Consider the following 25,440-nt stretch of genomic DNA (forward strand, 5'->3'; position numbering starts at 1 on the left):
TAATTGTACAGTTTACCAGGGTACCCGTGCTACGAAGAGAAACAGACCGGGTTGACAGGGATGGGGCGGGGGCTAGTTTTTACAGAGTGGTCAGGGAAGGCTCTCGGCTCTCTGGGGATGTGTGTCCATGTGGAGCTAGCTAGCTTGCTTGCTTGCTTTCCCTCTCTCTCTCTCTCTCTCTCTCTCTCCCCTCCCTCCTTCTTCCCTTCTTTCCTCCCCCTTCTCTTCTTCCTTCCTTCCTTCCTCCTTCCCTCCCTCCCTTCCTCCCTTCCTTCCTCCCTCCCTCCCTTCCTTCCTTCTTTCGTTCGTTCCTTCCTTCCTCCCTCCATTATTCCTTCCTTCCCTGTCCCAACATTCCTGCTCTCTGCATCAGGGCAGTCTGGGAGGACCATCTGCCTCGCCCAGGACTCAGTTTCCTCATTTCTTTTTTTTTTTTTTTTTTAAAGATTTTATTTATTTATTTGGCAGAGAGAGACACAGCGAGAGAGGGAACACAAGCAGGGGAAGTGGGAGAGGGAGAAGCAGGCTTCCCGCGGAGCGGGGAGCCCGATGCGGGGCTCGATCCCAGGACCCTGGGATCATGACCTGAGCCGAAGGCAGACGCCTAACGACTGAGCCACCCAGGCGCCCCTCAGTTTCCTCATTTCTGAAGACAAGGGGCAGCAGAAGGTCAGAGATGCTGCTCTCACGTGTGGGGCACAGACCCAGGGCCCTTGCTCAGTCCTATGATGGGTGTTTACATATCTCTAGGCTCTTATAGCAACAGCACGATATGCTTATCAAGACACCCTGGCATGTTTAAATTGTTTTTCTAAACATTTCCAAGCATACAGGACCTGTGATTAGAATTCGAGGTGTGGGTATGACCAGGAAGCAGCCCTTCCTGTCTGAGACACTCTCTCAGCTGACGCCAGTGGGCTCACGCAGGAGGGGCCAGACCAGTCGGTGGAGTAACTAAGCCAAGCCTCATCCACCGGCTCAGGATAGGTGAGGGGAGGGGAGCACCATTTTAATTCTATCTATAATGTGTGTTTCTTGGAAAAAGATCTGAGGCAACTATGGCAAAAAACTAATATCTATTAAAAATGTAGAGTGAATACAATAGTAGTCATTATATCAATGACTTTCAAGGATTTTTGACCATGATCTGTAGTCAGAAAGACATTTTATGGATCGGAACACATGCGCGAGCACACAGAGGTCTAGAATAATGTCCGTGAAGGACATTCATGCTTGAGGCTCTTCCCATATGTTCCAGAGCTGAGGCCTCTAGTCTAACCTGTTCAAAATGCTTGCCTGCAATCACTTGAGCTGACTTCACAACCTAATAGTAGTTCAGGGGAGAAACTGCATTATATTATTCTCTGTCCTTTTCTGAGTGTTCAGAATACTTTATAACAGAAATATTATAGAATATTTATATTCTGTTTTTTTAATTTTTTTTTTTTTTATGACAGAGAGACACAGAGAGGGAACACAAGCAGGGGGAGTGGGAGAGGGAGAAGCAGGCTTCCAGCAGAGCAGGGAGCCCGATGCGGGGCTCGATCCCAGGACCCTGGGATCATGACCTGAGCCGAAGGCAGATGCTTAACAACTGAGCCACCCAGGCGCCCCTAGAATATTTATATTCTATATATAAAAAAATCTTTATAGAATATAAAGAAATCGTGCACATATCTCCAATTATTGCCAAACATTGAACATGCCTGTTTCACCGAAGTATCAAAATCACACGTGAATTGGGAAACTGCATAGAATCAGTGCCAAATTCCAACACAACATACGTTGGAAGGGCTGAGCATAGTTCTGGGCACATGGGCAACAGATGTGAGGATTATTAAGCTGCCCCCAGGCCAGGGCAGGGGGCCCAGCACACGCTCAAGATGCTGAGCTCAATCCCCAGATGCTGTTGGTGTTTGCGTGTCTCCGGCTCCAGAATGACCATGTAGCAAAAGGGGCGCGTGGGGTTCAGTACAGTGCCAGGCACCTAGTCATAGGTGGTGCTCAGCAAACGTGTTGGACCAATGATTAGTGAAGACACTGGCCTACAAGGACACAGGCTTGAGGCCACAAGGAGACTCAAGAGTCGAACCTCTTGGGTTCAGATCCCAGAGTTGGAGAGACCCGGGCTTGGATGCTAGCTTCGCCCCTTATTAGCTGTGTGACCCTGGGCAAGTTCCTGAATCTTCCTGTGCCTTCATTTCCTCCTCTGTAAAATGGGCACAGGAATATTACCTTCTTCATAAAGCTGTCATGAAGCTAAATGAAATGATAGCTACTGATTTCTCAGCCTGCATGTTACCATTGCTCGATATTTGTAGACGCAATCTTGTGCCCAGCCCAGATGGGTCAGGGAAGCCCCTGCCTTAGAGACCTCATCGATATTGATCCCATCGGTCCTGGGTCCAAACCCTGGGAAACCCTTCTTCCCTATCCCTGCTGCAAAATGACCAGCCCCACCTAACGGGTAGAGCGCCTACATGAGTTCCTTGGAAACTATTTTCACAATGAGGCAGCTTTTAAGAGGGGCAGGGCACCGAGCCCGGACATGGCTAGAAGAAGTACCTCTACCATATAATAGTCTAAACAGTTCCACAGCTAGGGAGCCAGAGGGAAGGGCCCGCTTTGGGCTCCCATGAGACTGTGATGGCTTTCACATTTCCAGGGGATCTGAGCCGGGCTGAGACTAGCCGGGGCGCGGCCTCGCTGGCTGGTCAACATTCTAGAGACGGCTGACATGAGGTCCCCGGCCCCGGGGAGCACGTGGGAATGCGAAGGGGGCCCGTTTCCAGCAAGAACCGCATCTCCTCATTCTTGGCCAGGACCGAAGCGCAGATGCTGTTGCTGGTTTAATTAGAGAGTCAGCAGGAGGGATGGGGGCCACCACGTGACGCCAAGCACTGACTCCCACAAGCTGTAATTACAGGCGCGATCCGCCGAGGAAGCGGGTTCACTGCAGGCTGGGCTGTGTTAAGGGCCGTCAGGAACTGGCACGTCCTCTGTGCTTGTGTTAAAAGGACTGCCATTAATTTGTCCTACCGAACAGTTAGAGCCCGTAGGAAACTTTCGAGACCGCGCAGGGCTTCACCGTGGTCTGGAATGCCCCGTGGCCTCGCGCACGGAGCGTGGGGTCTGTATTTGAGAGAGGAAGGTTTGAACCTGGCTCTGGTGTGTGACCTCAGAAGACTCATTGCCGTCAGTAAAGTTGCTCGGTGAATATTCCTCTCTGTGCCTGGGGTGGACGTTAGAATTGAGTGAATTAGTGATTACCAAGTGGCTGACACATGGCTGACAATACATATTCCTACTCTCTCTCCTCTAGCCAGTAAGTTATTTTTTTTAAAGATCTTATTTATTTATTTGACAGAGAGAGACACAGTGAGAGGGGGAACACAAGCAGGGGGAGTGGAAGAGGGAGAAGCAGGCTTCCCGCCGAGCAGGGAGCCCGATGCAGGGCTCGATCCCAGGACTCTGGGATCATGACCTGAGCCGAAGGCAGATGCTGAAACAACTGAGCCACCCAGGCGCCCCTTTAGCCAGTAAATTATTGAAAATAAATGCCCTTATGTTCACTGCAGGGTTGACAGACATGATGGAGAAAGCTTTGCTGGAGGGCCTTTACCTTCCATTCACGATTTCATGCAACAAATTTCTATCGAGCACCTACACCTGCCGGGAGCAAGTCGAAGAATTTGAGATGCATCAGGGAACAATACAAGTTCAATTCTCTGCCCTCTGGGGGCTTTGAGTGGAGCTGGAGAGCCTGGCGGATACATGGCAAATTGTGTAATATAGAAAGTTTGGTGGTGATAAGGATGCGACGCAGACAAGGGCAGCAGGGCAGGGAAGAGGCCTGGGGGTGCTGGCGGGGGAGGGTTGAAATTGTAAATGGAATCATCAGGGTGGGCCTTGTGGAGGATAGCTGAGCCAAGACTCGCAGAGGTGAGTGTTAGGGTGCGGGCAGCCGGGTGAGGAGTGGAGGCGATCGTGGCCAGTGCAGAGGATGAGGACAGAGGAGATAGAGGTGAGGCAGAGGGAATGGAGAGCTAAGCAGCTGGTGTGGCCCCATCCTGCTTTTGCTTCAGGAGGGGCCAGGAGAAGGGTCCTCCATTGTGGTCTGCGGGTGCTGCCTGCTGGAGATGGGGGTCCATGTGGGGGTTGAGGCAGAACAGCTATCTGCCAGGTATCCTTGAGTTGGAGCCCCCTGTTCTGGGGCCCTAGTAAGGAGCCCACTAGCTGCTGCTGCCTACTGGTTCCTTCCCCTGCCACTCCAATCCTATGATGTGGCTTCAAACCCCAAGGCGATCCTCAGAGCTCTCCCCACACCCCCCCGGCTGGCCCTCTTATTCTTAGGGAAATGCCCATCTGGAGCCCTTCCTGAATTCCCTCCTTCTTCTTGGACCCAGAGACAGCCCCCTCTTTCCCAAGAGGCTGAGGCCTCCCTGCCCAGGGCTCTGGGACCCTCCCCTGCACTTCTTCTTTGGCATCATTGGGAGAATCCTCTTGTAGGACTTTCAATGTGCAGCTCTCCATGACTCCGCCCCCCACCGAGAGCCAAATGCCAACGGGTGTCCCCACCAAGGACGGTCCTGTCTGTCTCACCTGGGCGTTGCCAGCTCTGGGGTGCGCACTCAGTAAGAGTGTCCCCACAGCCATCAGGCTCCTGCCCTCCCCCCACCCAGTTTCTCTCTCCAGGGTCACTGATGTTGCCCCTTGACCCACCCTTCAGGCAATGCTGGCGCTGTCCACCCTTCCCGTCCTGGCACTCTTCCCCCCACCCCAACTTGACAATCCACTCATCTCCTTTTCCCTAACCTGCTCTGCTTCAGGCTTGTTTCTGGAACCCTTCTGCTGTCTTGCCCACTTTCAAATGCTGAGGTCCCCCAGCTGCCATCCCTGCCCCCTTCTCTTCCCCTTCCGTCCAGACATGCTGAGAGGTGGTACCGTTTCTTCCCTTTGCTTTGATAATAACTGCCAGGTTAATGAATCCTAAATTTCTCTCTAGTCTGAACCTCAGACCCGCATATCCAAATATCTCCCAGCTCCTGGGAACTTCTCAGGTCCCTCGGACTCATGAACACAATTGAACTTCATCATCTACATGTGTTCTTCCCCAGCTCCAGAACCTTCCCCTGCTATTTTCCCATCCTCAATCACTAAGACCACTAGCCAGTCACCTGATTAAAAAAGAGATGTTTACTGACCCCTCCTACTCCCCCACCTTCCCCAACATGCTACTGTACCCCAATCCTGAGCATTCTCCTCCTAGTACATCTTAACCACCATCCTATCGACTCCTCCTGCCCTATCCTTGCTCATGCTCTCATCAGCTTCTACCCCATCCTGGGGAAGAAACACTGACAATACCTCTGGCAGGTGGGGATTCAGAGGGAAGTGTACACAGAAGGTCCTTACACAATTTTTGTTCATTGGTTACTCTTGAAGTTATGCAGAACGGTTACGACATCATAGGTTTGAGAAGAAGAGACCCAGAGTAGACTCCCCAAAGGAAAAAACAGGCAGCCTTTCAGAGTTCACCTGATTCTTGCAAGTCTGCATGGATAGGTGCATGCGTGAATGAATGCCCCCAGAATCCCAGAATTCTCTGGAGCTCTGAAGTAGATAAAAACAAATAATCATTTGCTCATTTAATGAACATGAATTAAAGGCCTCCTGGGCCCACAACTGGGGATCCAAAGTGAACATGGCATGGTTCTTGCTGTGGAACAGAGCTGGTAAAGTCAGAGAGGCAACTCATCAGTGAGCAGACTGCCCCCACGGAAAGCGGCTGAGGGTTTGCGTCTGGTGGGGCTGATGGAAGCACAGTGGCCACTCTGCACTGCACACGCTCCCCACCCCATCAGCCTTCCCTTCCCCTCACGCCACTGAGATGACCCTCGTCATCACCCATGCCCTGTCAGGTCCAGTGGCCCCACCTCTGCCCCCTGCTCACGCCACCCTCGGTGACATCTGACACTTGACTTCTGCTTCCCTTCAGAAATACAATTTTCTTGGCTTTTGTGACATCAAGTTTTCCTGGTTTTCTTCCAAATCTGTGTCTATAGCTCTGACCTTTCTCCTGAAATCCCACCATGTATACCCAACGGCCAATCCAAGGTTTATCCCAAATCTGGTTATTTCTCACTGTTACCATGCCTACAATCCTTATTTAAAGTATCAGCTTGCTCCCTGGACCTCCCAACACAGGGCAATCTGGTCTCTACTTCCTTTGTCACCTCTCCATAGTCAACTCTATGTGGCCAGAATGCTCTTTAAAAGAAAAGAAAAAGATCAATCAGTATAATCACTTCCTAGCGTAAAACATTCCAGTAATTGCCCATGGCAAGTAGAACACAATCACTCTCCTGACGCCGATGAGATCTCATCTAACGGATGCATCCCACTTCCTCTGCTACCCCTCCTCCATTATCCACGGTGTTTCCTAGCCCTCCGGCCTTCTATGTCCTCCAGACAAGTCCTGCTGCAGGGCTTTTGCACTAGCTCTTCACCCAGATCTCCCCAGAGCTGGCCCCGCCTCATCCTTCAGGTCTCAGTCCTCCCTGCCAAAGTGCCTTGGATTCGTGTTTCCATTTTCTTCAGCACTTTTCAAGATCTGGTTTTTTTTAAAGATTTATTTATTTATTTTAGAGAGAGAGAGTTGTGCGGGGGCAGAGAAAGAATCTCAGGCTGACTCTGCACTGAGCACAGAGCCCAACAGGGAGCTCGATCCTAGGACCTTGAGATCATGACCTGAGCCGAAACCAAGAGTCAGACACTTAACAACTGAGCCACCCAGGCGCCCGTCAAGACCTGAAATTCTTAATGTATTTGCTCACACATCATGGTCTGTGTCCTCTCACTAGAACGTGAACTGCACAAGCTTTATCTGTTGGGGTACAACCTTCCCCCCGCCGCCTAGAGGTGAGCCCCTTAGTGAGTATATGTTGGACGTGTGCATGAATTAAGGCGTGGACCATTCCTGCCTCTTCCACTTATTGTGGATGTTAAGGGGCCCACTACTCCATCCGGCACAGTAGGCCCAGTGCCTAGGACCCCCCATAACTTTAGGCCCCACAAAATAAATGTTCCTTTCAATTTCTTTTAAGACCAGAAAAAAAATAAATGTCATCATAATACTATGTCCCATTCATCTTTACCAGTGCAGTCATAAAATACGTTTACTATTTTGGGGGATAAGCCAACCCTGCCGATCTCCGGCTTTCTCTGAACAGAGCAGGATCATCCCACCTGGCGGGGCCACAGAACACTCAGGCGTGGCGCCCTGTGTGAGCCCGGGAGCTACAGCGCTGGAGTGGAGGGCTTGCAGGGTTGCAGGGTGGCCCAGAGCCGGGGACCGGATGGGGCTCCCTGGTATGGGGATCTGTCTCCTTTGCCTAGAAGCCTCCTGATCACACTGCAGGAGACAGGCAGGGGTGGTCTCACTGTGCCCACCGAAGGATAAAGAAACTGCAGCTCAGACCGGTTAAGCAACTTGCCTGAATTGTGTGACTGAAGCCAGGAATTGAGACCCATTTTTCTGATTCCAGGTCATGGGCTCTCCACAGGGCCCCGCCATGCCCGGCTTGGGTCCAGACCCTAACACCCACCCACTCAAGTGCCTGTTTTCGGGAAATGGTGTGCACTCACTGGGACTCCTGCACACTTCTCTGCTATAATCTGTCACCAAAGGCTTGATTTTCCTGAGCTGGGGCTGGGGCCAGCGCCTCGGGCTGCCAGGTGCTGCTTCCAACTCTCAGACGGGCTGCCTTCCCCTCCCCACTCCCCGAAGGGCCCCCACTCCACCTGCTCCTGGACGGGGCCAGCATCTGCCCAAGCTTGGGGCACGGTGGCGGCGCTGTTTCTGATTTTTTCTCGCCTTCCTTAGAGATGCTTGTGCTTGGAGGGGAAGGCAGAACAGTGCATCTTGGAACAAATCTGCTTTTGATCATGCAAATTAATGCCCGGTTAATGTAGGCAGACTGTCAATTTCACCAGTTAGAAAGAGAGAGAGAGGAGAGAGAGAGAAAAGAGGGGAAAAAAATCCCTACCACAGCGACTGATGAATTTCAACAGAAAGCTGCTACTTCAGAAAATAAGATCATTCTCCGAGAGCGGAGGCTTTCCAGGCATCTCAGGCAGCCGTGATGCTCCACGGGTATGTTGTTAACTTTGCTGGTGTCATTAGGACTCTCTGTGTGGGCCATAGCTGGCCTGGGGTGGGAGGTGGGTGAGGGTCTTCACATGGACTTGCTAGAAGCCCTGCCCACCTGCCCTCCTTGGTCTGTGGGATTTGGAGGGTCTCTGCTGAAGTGATGGGTGGGTCCAGGGGCTCCCTTGGGGTGGGAGGGACGCCTACCGCTCGTGTGACTTCCCCTGGGAAGCCGGACGGTATGTGTTTGTGGGTTGGGCTCTGGATGGTATGAAGGCAGTATTGGCGTAAGGAAAAAGCATGTGTGTGCGTCTGCCACGATTTGGAAAACTGGCTCGGGTCAGGTGAGGTGATTCAGTGGTTGTATGTCCTTTGTATTCCTGCTTTCTCAGGAGAATTCTCTGGATCGGGGACAATAGCTGTGGACACTAATCCTAGTAATACCTTAAAGAACTAGGTGAAGAACTAATATTTACTGAGCATGTACTAGCTGCCAGACATGGCTGCATATATGATTTCATTCAACATCTTAATGAGGATATGGACTAGTAATTTCCCAATTTTACAGATAAGGAATCTAAGGCTCAGGTCCTGGGGAACCCCAGTGTTCCTACTGGCTTGGGGGGCGGGGTCCTGGTCAGTTCCTTCACCACTGTGACCCTCTTGCTGGTGAGGCCCTGTGGCTCCAGCAGCCCCCTCCTCCCCAAATGCCTCTTGAGGCCCAGCACTAGGATGTCCATCTCTCCATCTAGTGTCTATCTCACTGTATTTTAGTTATTTACTTCTGCTCATTTCCCATCTCCTTGCCTGACTGTGAGCTCCTTGAGGGCAGGGACTGAATGTGTGCTTATACCCCAAACACCCAGCATGGCCTCTGACACATAGTAAGTGGCCTCACGGAGTGTTGCATGACTAAACACACAGGTCTTGGTGTTGGGAAAACGTGGGTGACACCTGCTCTAGGCTGTGGTGGTTTTTTGTGAGGCCCTGCTTCTCAGCACAGGTGGGCGGGAGGAGCTGGGCTGATATGGAAGGATTCAGGACAAGGAATCACTGGGATTGAGGCCCTCGGGAATGTGCCATCCTGGGGTTCCCCTCAGCTAATGTTAGCTGGACCCAGGTACTGGAATCTTCTGGGGGGAAATGGAGAAACCCACAAACCCAAGTCTGAATGAGGGTCATGAGCAGGCTGAGGCAAGGGAAGGCACCCCAGGGTCATGCATGAGCAGGGTGTTTTGAGATAAAAGAGTAACTTCAATACTGTGTGTAGAGGGCAACTGGTAGCTGGGTTCCCACTTGTGTGTCCCCATGACGATGTTGTGGTCCTGAGTTGGCCAGGATTCTGAGGACTCCTCTGGGCTACGATTGCATCTGGGAAGGGACAGGTGGTGCTGATGCATTCACCATGCCTGTGCTAGGGTTTGGGACACATGGGGTTGGGAGCAAAGCTCCCCATTTGGAGCCAAAGGATCTTCAATGACTTGGCTTTGCAAGTGACTTGTTTGATGACCTTGGAACAATCATGAAACCTCTGGAAGGCTTCTTCCTCAGTAAAACGGTGTTAAATACCAATTCATGAGCATCTACTTCCCAGGGTCATGGTTGAGCTACAGTGAGGGTGGAGGTGGGACTCTGAGGCCCTTCGCACACAGAAGCCCTCGTTATAGCTGTGTGACCTCACGAGTACCCACCAGACTTGTGAGTGTGTGGGCAGCTCTTGGAGGGAGGACCTGGCTCTTTCCAGAGGGCCATACCTGGAAGAGGATGCCTTTGAACTTAAATCCAGGATTTAGGTTTGGATTTGAATTCTGCTCTCTCTCTGAACTGCTTTCCCGGCTGAATAGATCATAAGTCATAGATCATAGGGTTGTTTGGGATGAATTATTTCCTTGAAGACTCCTAGGTTAGATTCTGGCACATACCCAGGTCTCCCAAATTTCATTCTTTCAATCTAATGAAGAGTCATTGAGCCATTACTGTATACCAGACACTTCGTAGCACCGGAGATAAAGTAGAAAACAAAACTGATAAAACAATGCTCACGGACCTCACGTTCTAGTTGGGGAAGAAATACCATAGACAAATCAATGTATAGTATGTCAAGGGGTGCAAGCGATGAGGATGGGGAGCATGGTAAGGGGGAGAGAATACTGGGGATAAGGTTGTCCTCTCCATCTGGGGGGGTCAAGCAAATACTCTGAAGAAGCAGACCCTGAAGACGTGAGGCAGCGAGTTATCTGGAGAACATTCTAGAAGAGGGAACAGCATGTGTCAAGATGCTAAGATGGAAGCATGCTCAGCATATCTGAAGAACACCAAAGCGATCAGTTGGGATTAAGCACAGTGAGCATGGCGGGGGATAGCAGGAGGTGGGGTCAGAGGGCAAACAGGGGCCACATCGAGTAGTGGTCATTGTAGGGACTACGGCTTCTCTGAAGCTGAGGCCACGGGAGGGCTTTGAGTAGGGGGTGACAGGATCTGACATAATGTAGAGGGATAGTTCTGGCCACTGTGGTCCTCACAGATCACAGGGGGTGCAGGGAGCTAGTTGGGGGCTAATCCTGGAGAAAGATGATGGCATGGCTCAGGGTGATGGCAGAAGAGGCGGTGAGGCTGGATGGATCCTGGGTGCACTTGGAAGATAGAGCCAGCCGGGTTTGCTGATGCAATGCTGGTAGGATGGAGGGGAGCAGAGTCATGATGACCGTTAGCCTACAGCCCTGCATGCAGAAGCAGGATTTGCTGTTTATGGAGATGAACTCAGCAGGAGAACATGCTGGTTGGGGCAGGGCACAGGAGAATCAGCAGCCCCTTCTGGATGTTAAGAGTGGGAAGCTATGAGACATCTGAAGGAAGATGGCAAATAGACTGGGGCAAACCAATCTAGAGTCCAAGGGCAAAGCCCAGGCTGCAAGTATAAAGCTGGGCTGGAGGGACCCGTCCAGGAGACATCAGCACGTAAGGGCATCGCAGTTGCAGCTCTGGCTTCCAATTGGACCATCACTACCCCCGCTCCCTCTCAGTTCCCCAGATGAATTCTTGGCAGGACGCAGGCTCACAAATCGACGCAGCGGCTGGACTAGCGCACGTTCAGAAGAGAACGAGCGGAGAAGGGAAGCAAGAGAGGAAGGCTCTCACCAGGCGTAAATGGGCCCTGGGGGCCTCTGCCCCAGGACTGGGGTTTGGATAACAACCGTGGAACAGGGCTGGCCGCCGCTCCGCCGTGCCCTCCCTGCACCTTCCCTATGTTGGTGCCGGACTTGAGGGCACACGTTCCCACCCATGCCCCGGTGTGGGCAGTGAGCTCCTTTGGCAGACACCATCTTTCTTCACAAGTGCACCAAGGCAACATCTCCTTGAAAGTCAATGAGAGGAATGAAAACGCATTGCTGAGGAGGGATCCTAGTCCTCTGGATCCAGACTCCTGGCTGGGGGCTCAGAGATCAGGATAGAGCCAGGAGACTCCCAAACACGCTGCAGGACAGGAAGAGGGAAGACCAAGACGGCCACATGGCCACACAGCCCTCTTACAATGGGCTGGTAATATAGATGTTACAGACTGGGGCCAGCACAGCCCCAAATCCAGTGGTAAGAGCCCCACCCCCACCGCCAGACCTGCAGGTGGAGGGCTATAGGAACTAGCTGCCGGGACCTGCACCCTCCCACCTGTCCAGGATGATCCCCAGGCTCCTGGGAGTAGAAAAGTAGTTCTTCCTTTCTCTAAAATCAGAGATGGCTGGGATACATTGTCAGCACACGGTCCAAAGAATCAGAGCTGTGAGCATATAGTCTCTTCTGCACAAAGATCCCCACATCCCCGTAGGGCATCGTAAGATGAGATGTTGCCTGGGGAAGGGTCCAGGGCGAGTGGCTGTCTCTTTCCACACTGCCCATGCTGCAGAGCACCATCTCTGGCGTGGAGTGTGTCAAGGGTGCAGCATAAATCTTAAAACATTCACTTCTTTCTCATGCTTTAAATTTGTTATGTTTTCATGACTCTTTCATAGAAATTCAGCATATTAGTACAGGGGTACACGTGCATATGGTTTATGCTTACATTATGAAGGGCTAGATCAAAAGCCATTCGAAGACCCATTACTTTAGAGAAGAAAGGCCCAGGGCTCGTGGTGGAGAAGGGGCATCTTGGGTCAGTCTGGTTCGATAATTAAGTTACAGCCCCTTGAAGTCAGGGCTGTGTTATATGTGGGTGCTCGGCAGGAAAACACAGTGATGGATCAGATGCAAACGTTCTTTCTCAACTGGACAGGAAATAATAATGACTAAGTTCTACTCTACACCAAGCCCCCCAACACAACTACACAAACCACCCCCAACACACACACACACACACACACACAAACCACCCCTCAACAAGCACACACACACACACACAAACCACCCCCAACACACACACACACACACACACAAACCACCCCTCAACAAGCACACACATACACACACACCACCCCCAACACACACACAAACCACCCCCAACACACACACACACACAAACCACCCCCAACACACACACACACACAAACCACCCCATCACACACACACACATACAAGCCACCTCCCAACACACAAACACACACACACACACACACACACACTTTCTCTATGTATCTATACACACACACACACATGCACGTTATATGTAACATAGGCATGTATGTATAACTTATGCATGTAGGTATATTAATACTATTAGTAATATTAAATTCATAATATCCTTTTTCACGCTGCTACACCTTCTGAGATAGCCAATGTTAATGCCCGCTGTATAACTTCCCACACTATAAGCCTTTCACAAAGAAATACAAAATTATGCACACTTACGTATTTACAGATGGATACAGGCTGGTGGTTTTAAAAAATACGGATGCCCCCTTAATTTCACAATTCCCCTGCATTCTTGTTTTTTGTTTCCATTTAACAACATGTCATAGGCATCCCTCAAGCCAGGAGAGATGAATCTGATTCACCCCTTTCACCGTCTGCATAATATTTAATAGTTTGTGTGTAGCCCAACTTCGTCCACCATTGATCGGTTAATGCGGTTAATGCACATTTGTGTTGCTTCCAACATTTTGCTACAATAATTCATACTATGATAAATACTCCTGTATATATATATATATATATATATATATTTCATGTCAAAGTGGTGTTTTTATTGCTGTAAGACAGATTCCCCTAAGCGAGACATACTACCAGAGGGAACAGGAAAATGCAAGGCAATGCAGGATCGCGTGAGGCTGCGTGAATGATTTTTTTTTTCAATTCCAGCTGTGCTGACATATTCAACAGAGCCGGGCAGAGCCCCATGCTGAGCGTGGATGTCTGCTCCCCGGGTTTCACACGCCGTGGCCACCATCCCAGGCCTGATGACTTAAAATATCTGTTAAGAGCAGCCTGACAAGGACGGGGGGCAGCCCACAGGAGAGCGTGCTCAGCCTCTTCCAGGGTGAGCCACATCCTAGTGAGGCATGAGGGCATGTGGTCAGAGCAGGAAATGAGTGTTCAAACAGACAGAACACCTTACAGCTTTCTCCCACTTCGCTGTGTCTCCAAGCAGCCGCACGAAGTCGTCTTTGCCAGCTGCAGGGTACACCCCCGGCCCAGTTCTCCCAGGGAAGAAAACCCACATGGGGCCAGGACTAGAAGAGGTGCCACCTTGGCCACCCCCTCAGTGGGGCAAGTGTCCTTCAGGGGGGTAGGGTTATCCATCGCCTGGAACCCCAAAGCTCACAGAGCTCCTTGGTCAGCTTCTGTGCGCTGCTTCCCACGGTGATTCACTCACAGATGGAGTTTGTGGATGTGGGGGTGAAGGTGTCTGTGTTGCTCACAACCCTGCATGTGTCCCATGTCTGAAACAGCTCCCCCCATTACCGTCTCCCAAGCTCCTTATAGGGCCTTTGCACTTAGTAACGCTGTAGAGATTATTTTGTAAATGAGCGAATCAGTCAGTGACTCTGGACCACCGTCAGACTTAGAGGTCCAGAGCCACCGAGGCACAGCCAACAGGGGACCTCTGAGGCTCCTCTCCGCCTACCTTCACGGCTTTCGCTCTGTTGATGAGCCCGTCATCTTGAGAACTCCCAATCAGCAGATCGACCTTCGCCCGCGGAGCCCTCTGAAGCGCTCTGGCTGGAGCCTCTCGGAGGTACTGCCCATCAGCCACAGGACCCCAGTAGTGGAAAGGGCCGCTCACAGCCAGGAGCTACATTGGGTACACAGGGAGGCCATTATGGGTACAGATTTTATCCTTCTTTTTAAATGGTTCTAGAAGAATCAGTTGCATTGCTTCGCTTAATCAGATTTTTTTTTTTTTAAGATTTTATTTATTTATTTGAGAGAGAGAATGAGATAGAGAGAGATAGCATGAGAGGGGGGAGGGTCAGAGCTCGGAGAAGCAGACTCCCCGCTGAGCAGGGAGTCCGATGCGGGACTCGATCCCGGGACTCCAGGATCATGACCTGAGCTGAAGGCAGTCGCTTAACCAACTGAGCCACCCAGGCGCCCCTGTCAGATTTTAACTGTAATGAACACTGATGCCGGTTATCCATCTGGGGCTGTATTGGACAATGTAGTAAAATGACAAGAACAACAGGCAGGAAGGACACCAGGCCAGGAACTGGAAGGCAAGTCTCGCTCTGAGCAGGTCTCCAGAGCTTCCCCACCAAGGTGACAACAGAGCCCCAGGGAGGCACAGGTAAGCCTGAGCCCATAGGTGTGCAAGTGAGCAGGAGTAGACACTGATTTAGGAGTAGGTAGGTGGTCGCCAAAGGCAGGATCTGACAGAGAAATTCATCAGCTCTAGCCACTCTCTCAGGAGCCCACACCTGGGGGAGCTGAGGGTCAGACCTGCTCCAGATCTGTGAGCCCAGGCCCATGGCTGAAGGCATCAAGCCCTTGGCTCAAATGACAAGTTCCTCCTGCTAGTGTCCCCTTCATCAATGTCAGGGACAGCCAGTGACTGTGGGCTGTGAGCAGGATCTTTTCAGGCGGAAAAGGGAGAACATAGCTGTCCTGTCTACGAGGATGGGGTGGCCCAAATCCACTGCAGGTATGACCCTCATGCTCCATCTGAGTGGCTGTGACCTGCCAGAGTGCCACCACGGTTCTGGCACAATCAGACCCTTGACGCGGTTCACTTCATTTTCTCCTCCTACTCTATAAGGCCCACGTTATATTTTACATTTATATTTTACAGTTAAAATCCAATGTGCAGAGAGACCTGTCCACCTTGAGTACCCATGCTTGGTCCATTATGTGCCGGGCCCACGCTTGGTGCTAGGGGTCGGGGAATGCGCATTCTGGCTCTGGCCGGTCATCCACCTCCTGTGTGGCCTTGGGTGGGTCAGGTCTCCTTTCTAGTCCTGGTTTTCCATTTGGAAAAGATCAGAGAGTGTCCCTCCCCAACTCACACACAAGTGCCCACCTTGGTCTGGGCGTCATTGAGGACACTGGCAGGCTTCTGGCGGAGACAGGACACCATTTCTTGGATGGACGAGGTGGGGCAGCTGACTTCCTCTGCCAAAGCGGCTGCCTGCTGCTGAGCCCTCTCCTGGCTGATGACAGCAGCTGGGGAGAGCGCAGAGCCACCCTGGAAGAGAACGCAGACTCAGGACAAATAGTCTAGATCGTCTCCTCCCCCACCACCCCTGCTCATCAGCCCAGAGACCTCGGGGCCACATCAGGGCTCTGCATCGTTCATCCACACTCAGAAGTTCCAGGACCCTTCCTGAAGATGCCCACAGGCATTCGGGAGGTCAGGACTGATAGATATCATATCAACACTGCATGTGATCTTGAACGAGTATCTCTCTAGGTCTCCGTTTCCTTACCTGGGAAGTATGGGCCCTGGACAGAGTGATCATTGACTAAAGTTGTATATTGGGGCCAGGGGCTGATGGTGGTTGAAGAGGGACAAGGACCAGAATTATACTTGTCCACATCCCCCACCCCCACCTCCCTGGTCTCCTTAAATAGCAAGTTTCCGGGCTCAGTTAAGACAGAGTTGGACTTGCAAATAGATGCCCACCTAGAAGGTGATGGAAACACAGTCATTGTGCAAGTAAATTTTTCCAGCAGAGTCAATGCAAGTCTCTGTCAAATGCTGGCTGGCTGGGAGCCTTTCCCCTCTAGGAATGCAGGTGGCGGGAATGCCAGGAGGTTCATCCCCAGGCCTAGACTGTTGGTGGGATTGGTCTTCTGCCCAGGTGGAAGAGGTGGGCTCAGCGCCTTGGCTAGGGTGCAACCCCAGGGCCTTCCGTCTGCAGACCACCCCCAGTTCGGACGATGCTGCATACTACAGCATCAGGGACAACGGCTGGGGGAGCGTGCAGCGGGCCTACCTGCACCAGAACTCTTACCGGTACCACTGAAACTGGTAATACACAGCAAGGGCCATTGATTGATGACTTTGTCTCTTTTTTTTAAGATTTATTCATTTATTTCAGAGAGAGAGAGAGAGAATGAGCGCTAGGGAGGGGCAGAGGGAGAGAGAGAGAAAGAGAAGCCTGCTGAGCAGGAAGTTCGATGCCGGGCTCAATCCCAGGACCCCGACATCATGACCTGAGCCAAAGCCAGATGCTTAACGGACTGAGCCACCCAAGCTCCCGGAGGACTTCGATTGTTAACTCAAGAGCTTCCCCCACTTTATCTCATTCATCCTCACCAAGGCTGTGTAAGTTAGCTGTTGTCATTGTCCCCATTTTCATTAATATGAAAATAAAGAAATAGAGAAATTCAGTAACCTGACCAAAGCCACAAATGCTGCCAGAGTCTGAGCCCGCCTATGGATGCAGGCAGCTGGGCTCCAGAATTTTTGTGTTCCAGGCCCCTGGGCGGAGCAGTGGGTGAGCTCTCTGAGCAAGCTCTTTACTAAGGGGCCTGCCTGCCTCCAACCACCTGCCAAGTACTCACCCTCGAAGGAGCTTTGTGTCTCCTGCAATTTCTGCAACAGTAATAGGAGGCAGGTATAACCACCATCCTCATTTTGCAGACAAGCAAACTGAGGCTCCAAGAGGAAAGGAAAATTCTCATTTATCGAGTATCTAATAGGTACCAGGACCTGGGAGCTTGGCAACAACAAATGAGTAATTTCTAAGTTTCGGGTATAGCTGTAAGCACTTCGTACATATTAACTCATTAAACCCTCTCCACAATTCTCAGAGGTAAACGTTATTTACCTCTTTCTCTTAGATAAGGGGAAATTAAGGCACAGAAAGGTCTAGAACCTTGGCCAACATCACACAGCGGTGACTGGCAGAACCAGGACCCTAGTCCAAACAGCCCACCTTGGCCATGCTCTCAACCCCACATTATGCCACATGTGTTTTTATATGCCGAACAAGATGCTGTGTTCTTGAGCTGAACTGTACCCTCTTACTCCAATGTAAAGGGAGCACTGATCTGTCTGACTCTAGAGAATATGTTTCCTTCTAGACCCTACCCTGAGCTAAAACACCGGAAACTGGTCACAATACCAGAAATGCAGCAATGGGTGTATCAGAGGGTGCTGCTCTCACTGGGTCTTTGAGAGGATCGTTGAAGAATAGCAGAGGAAAGCATTCTGGAAACTGTAAAGGGAGGTGCCCATGTCCACCTGTTACCTGAGTCATCAGTGCTATTACCCACTGTGTAAAACAGACAATAGACAGATGCCCAGAGGGGAGGACACCCATCCTCTTGAGATTCCAGCTGGACAGATTTCCTGAAGTCAGGGAGCACATTCCAGCATAGCTTCCAGAAAGTTCCAGTGGTCGTTATGCCTCACAGTCAGGACTGAGGGCCATGGGCAAAGCACGGGCATTGCAATGAGGATAGGCCGTCCTGCAGGTAGGGCTGAGAGCTGAGGGCAGCACTGGGTGGGGTGGGGAGAGGGCAGGGTCTGGGGCTGGTTCTGGCCATAAGTAGGGCTGAGAGTCCTAATCTCAGCAGCTAAATGCAATCCGGTGCCCTGAACACAGCCTCTGATCTGGCTTCCTACTCCACTTGGTGACCTCACAAATTACGCAGCCCCTTTCCCTCCTGAGTCACATGGACACAGTGATACCAGCTCCCCACGCTTCCCCTGAGGGTGAGATGCCTAAGAATCAAAAGAGAGAACCTCGGTGGAGTGTTCCTCATGTGTCCTCAGCATTTTACAGATATTGCTTTATGCCTCACAGCCATCACATGAGGCGGATGATATTATCATCCCATTTTATAGATAAGGGGCTCATGGCACAGAGAGGCAAATGACTTGCTCAGGATCACAGGATTGGGTGGAGGCCAAACTGCAGTCTGAACGTGGGCAGCCAGGCTCGAAGGCCAAGCCCTTAACCACCCGGTCAGCCTTCCGTATGCACTGGGCAGGATCTCGATGAAAGGTGGTGGCACCGTTACCATCTTATCTCGACTTAGTCGTCAGGACCAAGGAGGAAACTTGTGGCCAGAGTCAGAGGTTAGGCCAGTTGCAACCCAAACCCAGAGAGAGCAGAGCACGTAGGGTGTGGATCGTGACAACAGCAGTGTTACCTGGGGCCTGGGAGCCCTTTCTGACAGCTCTGAGCCACTCAGAATGGGGCTGGCTGCTGGGTCCCCAGACCCACCACAGGGAGCGGTCATCTACATTGTCTTTCTGTCCTCAACTCATTTAGGTAAGCTCAGAGTCTCCCGTTGTCAGCATGATTGGCTACAAAATGCACAAGGCAAGGTCCCGGCACCCTTGAACCCCAGCCAGTGGCGCGCTCTGAGCTTCAGCATCTGTAAAACACAGAGTCCTAACGCCTGAGCACATGGTGAGAATGAGCAGCCGTGAAAGTAAAATACCCAGCCAGCCCAGAGCCAGGAATTCAACCACAGCGACAATACGCAGGGGCAAGGTGATTCTGCCTGCAGGTTTCTTTTCAACGATGAGGGGTCTGGCTTTCCTAAGAACCACTGGATCTGCTTTGTCTTAAGAGAACACATGCCCGTGCACACGCACGCGCACGCGCACACACACACACACACACGCGCGTGCTCAAATTAGTCAAGGTCAAAGCCCCATGTTCTGGATTGCAAATTGAGCTGGCAAGCTGCAGGCCCTGAGGTGGGGCTGCTGAGCCTGCCTTGGCTGCAGGTAGGCCATGGGGGACGCTGACGTCGGGAAGGGGCCCTCTAATGTTTTCAGCACTGTGTGCGGCTATAAAAAGTCAGAACTCCTGATACCGTGAGGAAGTGGTTAAAGGCGTGGGTTACAGCGATACTGCACGATGGCTTAGAGAACTTTCCTCTCCCTCAAGTATATTGTTTTAATCGATCTTGCTGAAGGAAACGTCTTTCTTCATGGAAAATCGGTGGTTAAAGAGTCAACGGCCAGCTCAGCCCTGACTTTAAAGCACTTGGATGGAGAGCAAAGGACGGGGCTGGAGTAGGGTGTGCTATGCAGAGCTGCACAGAGTGCAGGGGCTCTGGGGACAGAATGAGGTCCGAGGCCGGGGCCTGTCTCGAGTCCGTAGACCAGGCTGTCAGCCCTGTCTGAAGCCGGCAGAAGGACCAGCTTCACACTCCAGCCCTGTTCCTCACTGACGAAGGGACTCAGGGCGAGTGACTGACATCTGGGGGCTTTGGCTACTCCTCCATGAATGGGAATGACACACCGTACTTTAAGGGTCATCATAAGGACATGCGCAAGATGGTGGGGGTCCTGTGCACAGGGGATGTTGTATTCCTATTGCAGTTAGCACCGTGGGGACTAACGGGACCCCTGCAGTGGGTGGGAGCAGCAGTGTCTTCAGCCTGCCTGGTCACACAGCAGTCTCGCGGCTGGCCCTGGGCTTGCACTTATCTAAATCCAACTTAGCTATTAAAGGGCAAAGAGTTTCCGCTTGTTGTATGTGTTTTTCTAACTTCAGAAATAATGCAAGGCAAAACTCCAATTGCTGACCACTCTTTTTTCTCCCTGGAGCCTCTGAACATCGTCAGGGGTCTTGACCTATGTCAGTCACAACAGTCACCTCAGAACCAGGACCTGCCCCCGTCTAAGCACGCACATGAACACAAACAGTCACAGACAAGAAAGATACACTCACAATATAGTCGCACACAGAGACACACACATTCAGAAACACACAGTTGCAGGCAGAAACACACATGGGCACACTTAGATACACACAGACATACAATAGCACACACATAAACACCAGAAGTTCTTGAAATGGACAGCCACTCCTAGAGACTGGGGGAAGCATGGCAGATGGGTTCAGGGGACTTATTACCCACATGAGCTAGAAAGGAAAGGAACTGGGTCCCAAGTATCCCAGCATCCCCAGAACAGGGCCTGGGACTCAGAAAATTAGGTGAGTGAGCCAGTGAGTGAGTGAGCCAGTGACTGTGTGAGTAAGGGCAAGGATGGATGGATGGACGGATGGACAAATTGGATGGATGGATGGATGGATGGATGGATGGATGGACAGATGGTTGGACGGACAAATGGATGGATGGATGGATGGTTAGATGGATGGACAAATTGATGGATGGATGGATGGATGGATGGTTGGATGGATGGATGGATGAACAGATAGATGGATGAGCCTATTTATTCTCCTGCATGAAAAGGGGCATTTGCATGGGGGTTAGAGAGAAATAAAGTTGAGAAGACTTTGAATCCAGCCTAAGCAAGAGATGAAATTCAGAGGGTGGTAAAGCATAGCATACAGAATAGTAATAGGGGGTCAGGAAAGGCTTTTGACTAGGGTGTTGCAGAGAATATTTTAGGAATGTTATTGATCATTTGTCCTTGCATCCTTGGCAATGAAAACACTGTATAGCACTCATTAGGGTCTCAGTAAACGACTGAGCCCAGAAGCCTCCTGAAGATGCACTTCTGATGGCAGAGGTTGGGATGGTTACTCCTTTACCCCCAGAGCATAGCACAGAGCGTGTTCCCCAGAGGACTTCACTAAACATGGAGCCAGCAGAATGGGACTGGAATGAATGGCTGGATGGTTAGCTGTCAGATTGAGTGGATGATTGGGAGAGAGCAGTGCTGAAGTGGGAACCCAGCAGAGGCTTGCAGGGTCTGAGGAGAAAGGATGAGGAGTGAACTAGGTGTCACATCCACTGCTCTTCACCAGCTCCTCTCCTGGGAAGGGGCCTGACCTGGAGGCTGCCACCAGAATATCATTGACAGTTTAACTGGGGGATACTATTGAGCTGCCCACACAGCTCAGAGAGAACTCTGGAAGCTAAAGCAGAGACAGATTTTTTTTTTTTTAAAGCCATCACACATCCACGTTAATGTTAGTATTGTCTTGAATGTTTTCTACACTGAAATCATCTTCCTGATCCCCAAAAGCATGAGTTTAACTCTAATTTGTAGCATTTCAGTTTTGGCAAAACTTCAGTCACAGGGATGATAATTAACACAACTTTTATCTTGAAACCCTTGTCTCTGGGCCCAAGAGCACATTTCTCCCTTCTCTCCCTCCTCCTTAGGAATCAGCAGGTCTTGGCTTTACTGGGTGAAAGCACAGAGAATTTGAACAAGAATCACAAGGGTATAACTTAGCCCTTGGCTCATGCCCTTCCAGTATCGTCCGCTCCATATCATCGTGTTGCTCTTGCCTTAATGGGCCTTGAAACCAGGTCCTGGTACGAACCCCAGCCTAGAAGAGCATGTGAAAGGAGGCTCAGTGAATGTCCTCCTTCTTTTGTGAAGAAGTACGCGTGGGTACAAAATTCTTCACCTGTTTAAGCCTCAACCTCCCACCCCCCAGCTGTAAATGCCTGCCTCATAGACCTACTGCAAGGTGTTCATGAAATGCAGTGTGTACTCAACTGGGGCGGGGAAAATCCTCTGCTGGCTTCCGTTGCCCTTTGTTCTGTTAGTACGATCCGTCATCAGAAGATGACTGCACGCCAGCACCTTACTAGCTAACTATGCTGCCGCTCTTTTTAAACCTTCAAAATCAACTTCCAGTGAAGAAAAGTGGGATAGTCCTTCATAAATCATGGCTGATGGCAGAAGTCAAAACCAAAGCCTGGTTTCTCGGTGGTTCGGGGAAATGAACAGGGGGGGCAAGACTTCACATCCGAATGCTTCCTCCTTGTTGTGGGGTACCTGCTGAGCCCTGCTGGGCCTCTCAACCACCCCCCCCCGCTTCCATCTTTTCATCTCTAAGTTATATAAACTTTTCAAGGGAGGTGGACGAGAATTAAACATTGATAAAGTACCTTTTAAGAGCCAGATCATTTGTGCGCATTTTCTCATGCAATCCTCACAATAACCCTGTAAGTATTGTTATCCCCACGTTACAGATGGGGAGACTGAGACCCAGAGTGGCTAGGTGATTTGTGCAAGGTCTTGGGACTGAATGCTGTGGAACTGGGATTATAAAGCTTGCTGTCTCCCAATGCACTGCCTACCACAAAAAACAGTGACAACTAAAGACATCACAGACCCTTATTTCCCACCCCACTCATGAGAGGCTCGCACGTGTCAACTCAGAAATAAGATCTTTGCGGGGATGGCCAGGACAGTGAAAGTGGGGACAGTCTGCTTCTCCCATTACGGGAGTGAGTTGCTTTGACTGAGTTGCTTTGACTGGAATTTATAACTGGACCACATTCTGCTTTATGTAGAGCTCTTGCTTACATTGTCTTTTTTTTTTTTTAAGATTTTATTTATTTATTTAAGAAGAGCGAGCAAGAGAGTGAGAGCGAGAGTGAGATCGTGAGAGAGAGAGAGAGAGAGGGAGAGAAAGAGAGACTGTCATCACAGTCTTGCCAAAATGTCAATCCTCTTCTCACCCTAGAAAAAGGCTGGCATGTCTTGTCCTACATCCATAGGTGTTACCCTAGTTTATTTAAAGGTTAAACAGAATATCTTTTGGAATTTGTGGAGCAAAATAGTGACACAAAAATCCATGATAGAAAATCTAGGTGAGCAAAACAAAGAAAATCAAAATTACACATAATACTCCCAACAAAGGAACACTGCTGTCAAACACTATTAGCGTGTGTATGTGCATATAGATGTGTAGGTGCCTATTTATATTTATATATTTATATGTAGGAAGTAAGTGAGATCATATTGGTTCTAAACCTGTCTTTTTCACCTGACAGTCAATTGTGAATATCACTCTGTGCTATTGCCTATTCAGTTACCAGACTGTTTCTAAAGTCATTGTGCAATCGGGTACTTAGGCTGCTAGGAAGTCATAGAGAGGGTAGGAGCACCTGCAGGCCGTGGAATGTGACAGACTCGGATGCAAATCCCAGCTGTGCTTTGTCGATGTTTGATTGAGACTCCTTCTTCAACTATCAGAAGAACGATAGTGATACTGAGAGTTTCCCCACAGGATCGTTGTAGGGGAAGAAATGAGATGCTTTTCATATAATGGTAAGTACGCAATGAATGATAGCTACTATTGCTTCCAGTTTTACGATGTTCTAGACATCCCTGCAATGTACATACACCTTTATAGCGAAATCTATTCACATATCTATGATGATTTCCTGATATAAAGGCATTTCTAGGTCAGAAAGTATCTATTTTTTTTCTGACAGATGATAATGTGTTGCATGAGCTGCTTGCGTAACATTTTAGTGGTTTCTCATTAAAGAGATACCATGAGAAAATATGAAAGGAAAATATTTTTGTATCATATATGCATGATGAACATTTTATTGGTTTTAAAGCTATGTCTCTTGGCATCTAGAGCTAACTTGGGAAAATGGTTTTATTGAGATGTAACTCACGTATCCTATAGTTCACTCATTTAAAGCATACAGTTCGATGGTTTTTAGTTCTATTCAGAGCCATTCAACCATCACCATGATCCAATTTTAGAACCTTGTCAGCGTTCCACAAAGAAACCATGAACCCATTAGCAGTCATTTCCCAGTCCCACCTCCATGCCCAGCCCCAGGCAACCACTAATCTACTTTCTGTCTCTGCAGATTTGCCTGTTCTGAACATTTCATATAAATGGAATCATGCGATATGTGGATCCTTCCACTGCATCCATGTAACTGTACTCTGTTCCGTTTTATTGCTGAGTCATATTCTATTGTCTAGATACACCATATTTAGCTTCTCTACTCATCAGCTGGTGGACATTTGGGTTCTTTCCACTTTCTGGTGATTGTAAATAATGCTGCTATTCAGTTATGTGTGCGTGTGCTTTCAACTCTCTCAGTTGTGGACGTAGGAGTAAGATTGCACGGTTCCATGCTTACTCTATGTTTAACCTCCTGAGAGTCTGCCAAAACGTTTCCTCAAGCAGCTGCACCATTTTGTATTCCCACAAGCAATGTATGAATGCTCCGATTTCTCCACATGCTCACCGATTCTTGTCGTCTCTTTAAAAAATTATTAGTAGTGTAGCAACCCTAGTGGGTATAAAGTGGTATCTCGTGGTGATACTGATTTTTGCTTCCCTAGCGTCTAATGATGTTGAGCATCTTTCCATGTGCTTATGGGCCATTTGCAGATCTCCTTTGGAGGAATACCTATTCAGATCCTTTGCCCATTTTTAAATGGGGTTATTTGTCTTTCTGGTCTTGAGTTAGAAGCATTCTTCATATATTCCAGATACAAGTCCCTTATCAAATATGTGATTTGCAAACATTTTCCCCCACTCTGCCTCTTTCACTTTCCTGATGGTAGCTTTTGCAGCTCAACGTTTCTAACACTGAGGAAGTCCTACGTATCTGGTTTTCTCTGCTGCTGGTGATTTTGGAGTCCTAGCTAAGAAACCATCACTTAACCTCTGCATTCTACATGGAAATATTTTTAAAACCTTTTTCTTTTTCTTCACAATGGGCTGCCAAAGTGCCCTCTAGGGAGGCTGTGCCTTGGTGTATTTTGTTTGCAAATTTAAATTACCCACCGGCTGTGTCTGCACATGGAGGAGAGTAAAGAAAGGTAGCAGCCCGTAGTGGGAGCCCGCTGTGTTCCCTGCCCTTTACAAACTGTTCTCAGTGTGTGCTTACTAAACCTCTGACTGAGGAGCGAGGACTGTGCCCCTTTTATGAAAGAAAGCCAGAGGCTCAGAGAGGATAAATGACCTGCCCCCAGTCACCCACTGCTTGGGAGCTGGGTTCAGGCTGTTTGTCTCCCAAGCCACAGCTCCGCCCAGCCTCCATGTGCCAAAGGGAACAGCGATGGAGGCAAATTTCTGTACTCTTCCTTCCTTCTCCAGACACCTTGGCAAGCCCCGCTCTCCACGTGGCTCAGCCACATGACTGTCCCCTTTACTTATGGAGGCACACTGCAGAGGCCTCGCCCGGGCATTTGTCGGGGGAGCTCTCCC

At 50.0% G+C, this 25,440-nt stretch overlaps 1 protein-coding gene across 1 annotated transcript in view; it reads right to left on the bottom strand.

Moving 5' to 3' along the window:
- Positions 1-17,463, bottom strand: part of LOC144381695 (thyroglobulin-like) — a 38,264-nt gene extending 20,801 nt beyond the window's left edge. The window contains exons 1-3 of the mRNA XM_078071656.1: positions 17,455-17,463; positions 15,594-15,758; positions 14,205-14,372 (exon numbers count right to left, since the gene is read on the bottom strand). Coding sequence (XP_077927782.1) covers positions 14,205-14,372; positions 15,594-15,758; positions 17,455-17,463 — 342 coding nt within the window. The remainder of the gene's footprint in view (positions 1-14,204; positions 14,373-15,593; positions 15,759-17,454) is intronic.
- Positions 17,464-25,440: the final 7,977 nt, after the last annotated feature.

Source organism: Halichoerus grypus, chromosome 5, assembly GCF_964656455.1.
Source record: "Halichoerus grypus chromosome 5, mHalGry1.hap1.1, whole genome shotgun sequence".
Classification (NCBI taxonomy): domain Eukaryota; kingdom Metazoa; phylum Chordata; class Mammalia; order Carnivora; family Phocidae; genus Halichoerus; species Halichoerus grypus.